Source organism: Staurois parvus, unplaced genomic scaffold (genome assembly GCF_062004578.1).
Source record: "Staurois parvus isolate SC_StPar_1 unplaced genomic scaffold, SC_StPar_1.0 ptg003903l, whole genome shotgun sequence".
Taxonomy (NCBI): Eukaryota; Metazoa; Chordata; class Amphibia; order Anura; family Ranidae; genus Staurois; species Staurois parvus.
In genome coordinates this window covers 9,760-22,500 of record NW_028321698.1, presented here as the reverse complement: position 1 = coordinate 22,500, position 12,741 = coordinate 9,760, and the positions used below count along the sequence as shown (strand labels likewise).

At 45.0% G+C, this 12,741-nt stretch overlaps 1 protein-coding gene across 1 annotated transcript in view; it reads right to left on the bottom strand.

Moving 5' to 3' along the window:
- The window catches only part of LOC149427307 (microtubule cross-linking factor 2-like), a gene marked incomplete at both ends in the record, with an annotated part of 17,675 nt that extends 15,591 nt beyond the window's left edge, over positions 1 to 2,084 (bottom strand). Inside the window, one exon of the mRNA XM_089668147.1 lies at positions 1,860 to 2,084. Within this exon, the coding sequence (XP_089524273.1) occupies positions 1,860 to 2,084 (225 nt within the window). The remainder of the gene's footprint in view (positions 1 to 1,859) is intronic.
- Positions 2,085 to 12,741: the final 10,657 nt, after the last annotated feature.

The window sequence follows — 12,741 nt, the reverse complement described above, 5'->3', positions numbered from 1 at the left end:
GGTTGCGGTCCTAAATTAGAATTAAATGACAACTCATGGATGTAAACATGATACGTTGTCATAAAGTGGGCAAACCAGGAGCGGCAGAGAAAGGAAACCTTTAACAATGGTGTGATTGCTTGGCTGTATGTAGGTCTCCCATACCTTTCATGGTGTCTCCGGCAGAACAAAAACATTTTTGTTTGGATTAATTTACTGACATAGCAACTGTGCATGTGTGGGAAAAAAAAATAAAAAAAATAAAAACAAAAACAAAAAAAAAAAAAAACAACACATACATGTATAAAAACCCAAAAGCCCACTACAAGTCTTTGGTGCACCATGGTGTAAAGGGTCTCTATGATATCACACACCATACTGACACGATTGTTTCCCCCCCAATAGTCTGCACGGAGGGCGAAGTAAAATTATGGGAGTCCCATTTATCTCCAGAAACTATGGGGTTGACTTACTAAAAGGCACATAGACTGCTCCAGAGCTTGGTGAATGAACAGACTGAATTAATCATTCAATCATGTGTGTTTTGTTTTTGTCTTTTTTTCCCCCTTGCATATGATGGGGTATTCTTTGCAAAAATAAACTTTACCTCATTTACAAAGCTCTGGAGTGCAACTGCACTTTGCAAAGTTTCACTTTGCAAAGAATACCCCATCATATGCAAGGGAAAAAAAAAAACGACAAACAAAAAAACAACACACATGACTGAATGATAGATTCATTCAGTCTGTTCATTCACTAAGCTCTGGAGCGGCTGCACTTTGCAAAAGTGCACAGTCTATTTGCCTTTAGTAAGTGAACCCAGGCTGTGCATGCATGTGGGGACTCTGCTCAAGTGATTGGACTGGAATGGACTATTAATGCACATATAAGGGGATGCTGCTCACATGATTGGCTCACCGATTTTCCCCAGCAGTTTTTTCTTATAACACTAGGGCAAATCATGTGATGTAGAAGGCATCTCAGTAATGAAAACAAGGCTTCCTCTGAATGGATGAGGTGGGACGTTATCCACCCACCTCTCCACCTTGGCCAATTAGAGGATGTCTTGTGTTCATTCATACAGATACAAGGCTTCCTGGGAATGGCTAAGGTGAGACGTTAAACTGTCATATGACGTCCTCCCAGAATGCACCTTTCCGCGCGCCCCCCAATGACAGCAGATCACCGGTAAATACAGTTGCCGGCTATCGGCTGCACTTTCCTCATGCTGTCACAGAGTGAGAAAAGTACTGCTGATAACTGGCAATTGTCAGAGGATGGATTGGCACCGATCATCAGGGCACTGACTATCAGTGCCACCCACAAGTGCCCAGCAGTGCTGTCCATCATTGTTGCATATCAGTGCCACCTCCTCAGTGCTCCCTACCAGTGCAGCCTCATCAACGCACATCAGTGATGGAGAAAAAATTACCTGTTTAAAATTTTGAAAAAAAAAAAGTTTTTCTTTTGTTTCTGTTATAACATTTTGCACTCTATTTTTGTTTATAGCGCAAAAAATAAAACACTCAGCGGCGAGTACATACCACCAAAGAAAGTTCGACTTATGTAAAAAAAAAATAAAAATTTCATATGGGTACAGTGTAGCATGACTGCGCAATTGTCATTCAAAGTGCGACAGCACTGAAACCTGAAAATTGGCCTGGGCAAGAAGGGGGTATAAGTGCCCGGTAGACATGGGGTTAAAGAGTACAAAAGTCTTGCCCATAGGGCAAAAAGTAAAGTTGAACTGGTGACAACAGCACTGAAGAGGTCATCAACCACACCCACACCGTTGGCAGGCCCAGAACTCATCCTCCGGTTTCTGCCGTGTTTGTGGCTGATGCTGCCATGTAAAAGGCATAATTACACGTAATGATTACCTTGACGTCTTGCTCGAGGGCATTGATGAGTTCGCCGTCGACCTGTCCTGTCTGTGCCACCCTCAGCCCTCTACGCTCGGCTTTCTTCAGCCGGTACTGCAGGATCCGGCAAGTCTTGTGTACTTGTTCCAGCTGTTGCCGGAGCTCTTGCAGCTGATAAACATCTTCTTCCATGTAGACGTCTCTCATTTCCAACATCTCAGACCTCAGCTCTTCAATCTCATCCTGAGAAAAAAAAAAAAAAAGGACACAATATTAGAAGGTTGCACATTTGGACTATGCAGATGCCTAGAGGAAGCACAAAAATGAGTGGAAAAAGCCAAAGTGTGCTCATGTCTAATACAGCTGTTGTGGTCAACAAGATCGAGCCGGCCGCTCATCAACTGATCACTGACAAGACCATCCAAGAAAAGCAGAAACTACTATAGGGAAAGGTGGATATACAGTGCAGATTTATTTATTTATTTCAGGTACTTATATAGCACCATCAATATACGCAGCTATTTACATATATATATTGTACATTCACATCAGTCCCTAACCCTCAAGGGGTGTACAATCTAAGGTCCCTGACCCTCAAGGGGCGTACAATCTAAGGTCCCTAACCCTCAAGGGGCGTACAATCTAAGGTCCCTAACCCTCAAGGGGCGTACAATCTAAGGTCCCTAACCCTCAAGGGGTGTACAATCTAAGGTCCCTAACCCTCAAGGGGTGTACAATCTAAGGTCCCTAACCCTCAAGGGGTGTACAATCTAAGGTCCCTAACCCTCAAGGGGTGTACAATCTAAGGCCCCTAACTCACATTCATACATACACACACTAGGGACAATTTAGACAGGATCCAATTCACCTACCAGCATGTCTTTGGAGTGTGGGAGGAAACCGGAGTACCCGGAGGAAACCCACGCAGGCACAGGGAGAACATGCAAACTCCAGGCAGGTAGGCAGGTGGTGCAGTGGTTGGGATTCGAACCAACGACCCGAGTACTGCCAAGTGGAAGTGCTAACCATTTAGCCACTGTGCAAGATATGTGGCGAGCGCTGAATATTTGAAGCTGCTAGCACAAAAATGGGCAAAGGTACCGAAACCCACAAGAACTAGTATAAGCAGAAGTGCAGCGCTAAATATTAAATTCCATCATAAGACGTTATGGTTGAAAAATTTGAACATCTAATATTAAACCATGTGACAATGTAAATGTATTGCACATATAACCAATCAAATATTAAACGAAGTAAAATATAAACAAAATGCCCATGATACTACAAGTCTCAGCAATACCCATGTGATAGAAACAAACAAAATGTCCGTGGTACTACAAATCACAGCAATACCAAAGTGATAACTATATAAGTGCTCATCATCCGGTGAAGGAATCTGTGGTACTACAATACCAGCTGAGATATTCAAAAAGGTGCTCCTAATCCAATGTGGGAATCCATCACCTCTAATGGATATGCACTCACCAGAACGCTGCTGGTATAGTAGCATTTGTGCTGATCCAATAGAAGAAGATCTCAGAGTCATATATAGAGACCGGATTTCTCCGGTAAATAGACTTTGGAAAACCGACAGGGGGATCCTCCTAGAGGGAAAAGCTCACCACAGGAGCCCAAGGTTCGGCATATAGTGCAGTATTTATTAAAAGCTTTAAAACACAATCCACGTGGATAAAACATTCATACATGTGTACAGCACATACCAAAATGGCCGCCGCTCCGGGCTCTGGCCAAATTTGGGTGGAGCCTTACGTGCTGACGTCACGCCGCCGTGGCCGGAGCCCAGAGCAGCGGCCATTTTGGTATGGGCTGTACACACATATGAATGTTTATATGAAGCTTACAATCCAAGGTCCCCAACTGACATTCATACATACACATACTAGGGCCAATATAGACAGGAGCCAACTCACCTACTAGCATGTCTTTGGTGCGTGGAAGGAACCCAGAGTACCAGAAGGAAACCCACAGACACAGGGAGAACATGCAAACTCCAGGCAAGTAATTTCATGATTGAAATTCAAACAGACAACCCTAGTGATGCCAGGCAAGTGCCAACCATTGTGCTTCTATCCAATGATTGGCTTTACCTGAGCAACACTGAGACCATGCCAGGAGCTCCACTCAGTCACCAATCTTACACTTTCAGCAACCATTCAACTATTGTCCTCCCTCCCTAAACCCAACACCACAACAAATCACCTCCACCTGAGCCAAAACCTAAACACAGTTTACCGTGATGCAGTTTTTTTTTGCAGTTTCAGGTGGATACCAGTGCTGGTTCTTGATATGGAGGTCTCAAGGATGGCCTCTGACATTACCAAAGGGCCATCCTTGAGACCTCCATATCAAGAACCAGCACTGGTAATGCTACAGAAAGCTGTCAAACTGTATACATGCACCAAGAGATGGTCATGCTTATACTGGAAAAAGAAAAAGCGTCAAATACTTCGGCTCCTTTCACACGAAGGGTCCTGAGCGCGCACCCCCCCCCCCCCTTTTACCCCTATGGGCCAGCGGGTGTAAATAGACTTCCACTGTGGATACCTGCCTACTTCCAATCCGATGAAAGACAGAAAAAAACAAAGAAGGGGAATTATCTCCTCCGTCTGGATGAATTGGATTGGAGGGCAGTTGGGTGTACAGTCAGTTGATTCCTGGCTCCACACAGAGCAGAGCGGGCTGTGCCTGTGTCCTCTCTGCATAAACGGAGCGGACACGGACCTGTCATCTGCCAGCTCTGCTCTGATTGGCAGACAGATCCTCTGCTGATCAAATCGGAGTCTACCCCGTGTGAAAGGGGCCTTCGAGTGTGGCTGTAAATGGGGTTCATTCAGAACAGAGACCAGTCACTAGTGGCGTTCCCCAAAGCTTGCTCCATTAAAACGGAGTTCCACGCAAAAGCGGAAGTTCCGCTTATTTGCCTCCCCTTCCCCCCTCCACTGCCATATTTGGCACCTTTGGGGGGGTTGCGGATAACTTTTTGACAGGTACCCGCTCTCACTTCCGGCTCAGTTCGCCACGACAAAGTGAGCCGGAAGTTCAGCCCCCTCCTGGGAACTTTTACAGGTCCCAGAAGACTGCCGGACCAATTAGGAGGCGCAGTGGGCACCAGGCTGTGAAGCCGCAAGCTATCACAGCCTGGTGCCCACAGTTGAGATGCCAGTGCTGCGGCAGGGACAGCGGGTAAGAACATCGCTGGACCCCGAGACAGGTAAGTGTGTGTTTATTAAAAGTCAGCAGCTACAGGTTGGAACTCCACTTTAAAATCTGTCAGTAGGAGATACAACTGGAGGTTTGGGGGTAAGGCACTGGTATATCTTTTTGCTGATGACAGAAATGTAAAATAGGGTAGATATTCCTGGAGGTGTCTCTAGCTTGGAGCATGACTTGGTTGGGCACAAGGGGAGAAATAGGGTTGATATTCCTGGAGGTGTCTCTGGCTTGGAGAATGACTTGGTTGGGCACAAGGGGAGAAATAGGGTAGATATTCCTGGAGGTGTCTCTGGCTTGGAGAATGACTTGGTTGGGCACCAGGCGAGAAATAGGGTTGATATTCCTGGAGGTGTCTCTAGCTTGGAGTATGACTTGGTTGGGTACCAGGGGAGAAATAGGGTTGATATTCCTGGAGGTGTCTCTGGCTTGGAGAATGACTTGGTTGGGCACAAGGGGAGAAATAGGGTAGATATTCCTGGAGGTGTCTCTAGCTTGGAGAATGACTTTGTTGGGCACCAGGCGAGAAATAGGGTTGATATTCCTGGAGGTGTCTCTAGCTTGGAGAATGACTTGGTTGGGCACCAGGCGAGAAATAGGGTTGATATTCCTGGAGGTGTCTGTAGCTTGGAGCATGACTTGGTTGGGCACCAGGGGAGAAATAGGGTTGATATTCCTGGAGGTGTCTGTAGCTTGAAGCATGACTTGGTTGGGCACCAGGGGAGATATGTTACATCGAGTCAGTCATGGCAATCAGCAAAATCTGAAAAAGGCAAAAAAAAAGCCAGAGAGACCAAGCAAAATGAAGAAGCATGGAAGAGGAAAGAAAGGTCTGAGAAGATTGAAATAAAGTACAGCAATAAAGATTTGCAATCCCCACATAGTATATAATGAGGAAGGCGGTGGTGGGCGATGATTGCTCTGAAATACTACACCGATGTATTATTCACAGAACTGCCAACATCAAAGTAAAGATAAATTGGTGAAATGCTGCAACCTGAAGGACCTGAACCCAGGGGCAGCTTTGATGCATGTGCTGGCCGATTACTCAGAGCAGTCCATGTAAATGACCTGTAGCTTGATGAGCGGTATAATAATGACTAGGAGCGTACATGACTGCTCAAGTACAACGACATCACAGAGGAGCACAACCAGGTAAAATGATGGGAATTTGATTTACCATTCATAAACTAAAAGGTCAGCATGCACAGTCCTTGTCACTTCCAATAATCTGGGATAGCTGGGTCATTCTGGACAAAAAAAAAAAAAAATGGTGGTATTTCCCAAGTTCAGCTCACTGAAGGCAACAGGGGCCACAGAGGCAAATTCAACATGGCGGCTAGCTCACTTGTCTTACAACTCTGTGGGGTCAGGTTTGATTCTCACGAATTCACATGGGCAGAAAAAAAAAAAAAAAACACTGTTTACTTGCGCACAGCAGATAGTGCTGCGACAGGAGGCGCACAAAGCTATCAATGAGCCCATACACACAGCCGCACACAGTCTATGAAAAGTAGGACACCTCTGCATCCAGGTGCGCAAAGATCTTCAGAATTTATGTGCATAAACACGTCTAAACCCGGGTTCATACCATGTGGTGCAGGACACCGCATGTAATTCACACAAATAGCACTGCATTCCTGTACGAATGACATGCAAAAGTTTGTGCGGTGCGATCCGAGCCATACATTCTGTGTGACTCAAATCACATCCGCACCAAAAAGGTGCAGGACCCTTCTTTTAAATCTGCACCTAAATCGCACCTACATTTTTGGCAATCGCGTTTTGCGATCTGTTTCAGGTGTCATTAACCTCCCTAGTGGCCTGATGTCGGTATTTCTGTGCTCAAAGCGGTACATGGTTTTCAATGGAAATATGTACTTTTTTTATTGTAGGCCTGTAATTCGTAGGAATAACTCACTGAAATCTGTCCGAACAAGTCTAGTAAACATCCCGGGTAGGATAAAATTTGAAACACGAAATCATAAATTATAATATAATAATCATAAAAATAATATAATACATTTAATTCAATAATATAATCAAACCAAACACACTGAAATTTGAAATAGAGCTCGGAGTTACCGCTTCTGGTACGGAAAGTTAACCCCGAGCTACATTCGGGAATACCGCCAGGGAGGTTAATTTATCGTTGACACCTGCAACAGATCGCAGGAACACGATGCAATTGCCAACATCCCAAGGCTTGGGATGTTAGCAGTGTGAGCTGGGCAAGGAAGAGTATAAAAATCATTACTGTGGTAAAATAATCTATCCAGCCTGGTCATTGATGCTATGTGCCAGTCAAATAAAAAGTTGACTAATGAACACGTCACCATTTTTCTAGGAGGCCTCTGGCTGGATCCAAACTGCGCCCACCAAAGAAGACACCTGTAAGGCTATATACCACCCAGAGGGAGGAGAATCCGTAAATGGCATATCCCATCCATCCCCTCCTGAGAGGGGGACCTCTGGCTATATTGTTTACATGCATATTTAAAATACGCATCTGGTGAGTGCGTATTTTTACTACACCTCTGGTACATCACTGAAGTTTGAAATTACTATCAGCTTTTTACCCAGCACTTTACCACAAACGGTCACTTTGATACCTTTATTTATCCTTTTAAGTGTCAATATTTAACATTTTAGCACTGCACCTCATCGGTCTTGAGGAGGTTTTACTTGGTTACCTTTGTGTGCATCAGCAGCTAACTTCTAAAGCGCTCACTGACTTTATTTTATGAAACTGGAAATAGTTTGGGGGAATAGTAGTTGGGAGAAAAAAAAAAAAAAGGTTCAATTTGGAGATTGCCATAAAGGTCATATTTTAAAGAAAAACAGACTCCAAGTTTAGAGCATATCAGAAAGTGCCAGTAGCCAAGCCTTGGTCCCCGAGCACATGAAGAAATCAACACATTGACCAAAACACAAAGAGATTAAGGTCTGGGGTCGGGGGGGCTCTTCATGCACGGAGGAGCCGAGCACCACAAGGGGAAGTGACAGATTGAATAGGGGGCCCAGACAGCTGTCCTATAGGAAGACTGACAGCTTCTCACCTCCTGGACAGGGAACTTCTGTTTACCATGAACTTGGCACTTCGACACCAGAAGTGTGAGCCCACTATGAATAATTCAAAGCAGACCCTGCATCTGCCTTCCCCTCCCCGCCATTAGGATGATGGAGAAATGGGTTCCAGGTAATCAAATCCGGTCCATCCGAAATGTAAAAGGTTTCTTATTTACAAAACGGTATTCAATATCAAGCAGATCTCTCAGGAATTGTTCATGTATTGTCAGAGATAAAATTTAGAATCATTTCTATAAAATTTTATCCTTAGAACAGTTTTGTCCATTTCTTTTCTCCCCACCGAAGGCCAAAAGATTTCCCCACTTTAAGCTCGGTTCACACTTGTGCAACTACAAAGTCAAGTGATTTGCAGAGCAAATTTGATGCAACTTTACACTCTATGGCTCTCAAGTCGCAAGAAAGTCGCATCCCAAGACCTTCTGCTCTGTAGTTCCCATGTCACCTCTTCCCATGCTCGCCTCCTGGACTTCTCCCAAGCTTCTCCCATCTTATGGAACTCACTACCCCAATCTGTCCAGCTGTCTCCTAATCTATTCACGTTTTGATGATCCCTGAAAAACACTTTCTCTTTAAAGAATCCTATCCTGCTTCTACATAGTAAACCGCCATTTATTTCCTCCATCAGCTCATCCCCCCCACAGCCATTACCTTTTGTACCACTCAACCCTTCCTCCTAGATTGTAAGCTCCCAGGAGCCGGGCCCTCTGTTTCCTCTTGTACCAAATTGTATTGTAACTGTAATGTCTGCCTTCATTTTGTAAAGCGCTGAGCAAACTGTTGGTGCTATATAAATCCTGTATAATAATAATAAAATCATAGTGCAGGAACCTTTCTAAAGCCGCTGCAACTTCAGTCACAAATTGGTGCAGGTGCCATTGAAATAAATGGGCTGCAACTTTTCATGCGACTTTACGCGTCCAAAGTTGCATGATGTCGCACTAGTGTGAATGGAGCCTTAAAGTGTTCCTAAACCCACAACAGTAAAAATCAGTCTGTAGATGCAGCAAAGCATGCTTGTTATACTCACTGTGGAACCTAAGGGGTTAAACCTCTGCATTGTGTAAAAAAGATGTTTGATCCGGTCTTCTCTGATTCTCCCCTTCTTCCAGTACCCCCCTCTTATCTTCTGATAAGACATTTGAGTCACTCAGCACATATTCAGATTCAAGTCAATGGGACGCGATCAAGCATTCAAGCCAATGGGACGTGATTTTGCATTCAAATCAATGGCAGGCAGTGTGTGAACCCAGGAGCCAGGAAGCAACCTGGCGCATGGGATTTGCCGAGCCTTGGTGTGAACCAGGGCTCAATGGTCTTGACATGCTACGGTATACAGCATATTTAAAAAAGATAATTGAGCCCTGGTTCACACCAAGGCTCGGCAAATCCCATGCGCCAGGTTGCTTCCTGACACCTGGGTTCACACACTGCCTGCCATTGGCTTGAATGCAAAATCACGTCCCATTGGCTTGAATGCTTGATCACATCCCATTGACTTAAATCTTAAAACCACCCACCCTCCCTTTTGACTTGATTCCAAAAAACGCCGCCCCTCCCTTGACTTGATTCTGAAAGCCTTTTGAATACATTCTTGACATGCTACGGTATACAGCATATTTAAAAAAAGAACGTATTAAAAAGGCTTTCAGAATCAAGTCAAGGGAGGGGCGGCGTTTTTTTAAATCAAGTCAAAAGGGAGGGTGGGCGGTTTTAAGATTTCAGTCAATGGGAGGCTTTCAGATTCAAGCCAATGGGATGCGATTTTGCATTCAAGCCAATGGGAGGAAGTGTGTGAACCCAGATGCCAGGAAGCAACCTGGAGCCTGGGATTTGTCGAGCCCTGGTGTGAATCTTTTTTCAAATATGCGGTTTACTGTAGCATGTCAAGAATGTATTCAAAAGGTTTTCAGAATCAAGTCAAAAGGGGGGGGGGGGGTCAGACGGTCTTCAGATTTAAGTCAATGGGAGGCGGTTTTAGATTCAAGTCAATGGGACGCGACTTTGCATTCAAGTCAATGGGACGCAGTGTGTGAACCCAGGTGTGACCTGGCGCCTGGGATTTGTCGAGCCCTGGTGCTCAACGATCTTTTTTTTTAAATATGCTGTATACTATAGCATGTCAAGAATGTATTCAGCAGGCTTGTAAAGCTACTGAAAGGTCCACGTTAAATGGCCTTCCTTTTCCTACACTAGCTGGAAGCCAACATCGTTACACCCTGACATCCAGTGCCAGAAAAAAAAAGTCACCGATAACACAATGTAAAAATCTGCTGCTGCTTCCCTGCCGACATCAGGAAAGCGTTAATCTGACCGCGAGCGCGCAGCGAGATCAGCAGAGCTGGAAGGTGAAAGTGGTGTTAATTTGATGCAAAGATTCCGTACAGACAGGTTGCAACATGAATATAAACCGACATCAAGCTGCCCCTGAACACTTGGCAACCCCCATCATATTTTCCATGGATACTGCAGAACTAGGGCAGCCGAATGTGAACGCACAGCGCAGAGCAGCCTCTACAATAAACGCAGAAGTAACAAAGAAGCCACAATTTTCTTTGGTCCTCATGAAAATGTCTGTTCAAAGCTGCAACACATACTGTGGGGGGGGGGGGGTAAAAAAGAAGCAAATCTCCAGTGGCACATGTAAAAATAGGCACTTCCATCTGGTTCCATGACATGGGTGTGTCACCGCACTGCACTACAGCGAGCTTCAATAACCATCACCATCATCTAAACAGCAGCAATTACAGCAAAGCTGTGTCCTGATCCAGGATACGGGGCTAAGAATCAGCGGGCAGAAATCAGTAAACATACAAAACACTGACTTACTATCCCTTTTAATGGAGCTGAAATTCATACCCTGTCCAGGGCTTGAACCCGATCCTGACAGCAGAGGTTACACTGAGGCTAGGTTCACATCAGTGCGGGTGGTGCCACTGCGGATCCGCACGAAAATCCCTGCAGCCGGGTGCCATTCATTCTAATGGAACGCCCGCACTGAAAATCGCAACCGTACTGGGGACCTCGGCTGCGTTTTCAGAAGAAGTGAAGGAACTTCTTCCCTGCGTGTCCCGGGACATGGGAGTCCATGCAAATGAATGTGCTCTCGTGCCCACGCAGACCGCACATATGTGAACCGGGGGTAAAGCAGGATTAAACCCAAAAGCAAACATTATATTGCAGCTTACCAATTCTTAGATGTGATGCCTGCATTAGTTTTCCTTTTTAACCTTTATTTCTTCATCTGATGATCAAGCCAATACGTCCGTTTTTCAAAAGAGCAAGCTCTCTTGCAAATGTATCAGTTGCAGGGATGGGACAAAACCATTTACCACCGACAAGGGTGCTTACAAATGATCAGCATTTATTGGTGGAAAACCATTATATAAAAATGAAGAAAACGGTTTGCCGTAACGGTTTATAATGTGTTAGCTGGAGTTTGGCTTCAATTTGTTAATGTACCTAAATCTGCTAGTCCATCCAACACTCCACCCACCCCATGACTGACAATGCTGCTGTCCAAACGTGCCCCCCTGTAGCATTTCAAATATATGTCAATATATTTGGAAAGAATAATTTTAATCTATATTTCAAATATATTTTTCTTCCATGTGGGTCACTGGCTCTGACTGACAGCAGTAGCAGCCAATGACTGTCTCAGCCAATGAGGAAAGAGACCCTGGAGAGCCACTGCTCCTGTGCACATCGCTGGACTGAAAATAAGGCCGAAGTAATTTGGGGGGGGGGCACAAGAAGGTTTTTTTCACCTTCATGCATTGAATGCATGCAGGTAAAGAACCTTCTGCCTTTACAACCACTTTCCCCCACCTTCCAGTTCAGACACTTCCCCCCCCCCCCCTTCCAGTCCAGACACTTTCCCCCACCTTCCAGTCCAGACACTTTCCCCCACCTTCCAGTCCAGACACTTTCCCCCACCTTCCAGGCCAATTTTCAGCTTTCAGCGCTATCACACTTTGAATGACAATTGCGCGGTCATACAACATTGTACCCATATGCATTTTTTAGCTTTTTTTGAGACAGATAAAGCTTTATTTTGGCGGTATTTATTCACCACTGGGATTTTTATTTTAATTTTTTGCTATGTAAATGAAGAAGTCCAAAAAAATATACTGTCACCCTGGCAGTACAGTGTCACCATGGTGACACTGTACTACTTGTGGGGGGTGATGAAGTTTTTTTGTTTTTTTTACACTGATTGCTTTTACAGCCTTTATGGGTTTAAAAGCAATCATTTCTCCTTCTCTCTGGCTGCATTCTTGCAACGAGAACTACTGTGTGAGCTGTGATTGGTCACAGCTTGTCACATGGTACAAGGCTGTTGTGAATAGCCCTGTACCATGTGACCTCTGTGATCAGTCACAGATTTCACACGTAGTAAGCAATGATGTCAGAAGTGACAGCTTGCTTACTACTCTGCATGTGATCACTGATTGGCCAATCAGTGATCACATGATCGGGACCTCACACAGAGGTCCCGTACGACAATTGGTGTTCCACTGTGTCCGGAGGACACAGCGGGCACCGGATAGCGGTGCTGCACGCTCCCAGGGAGCGCCCACAA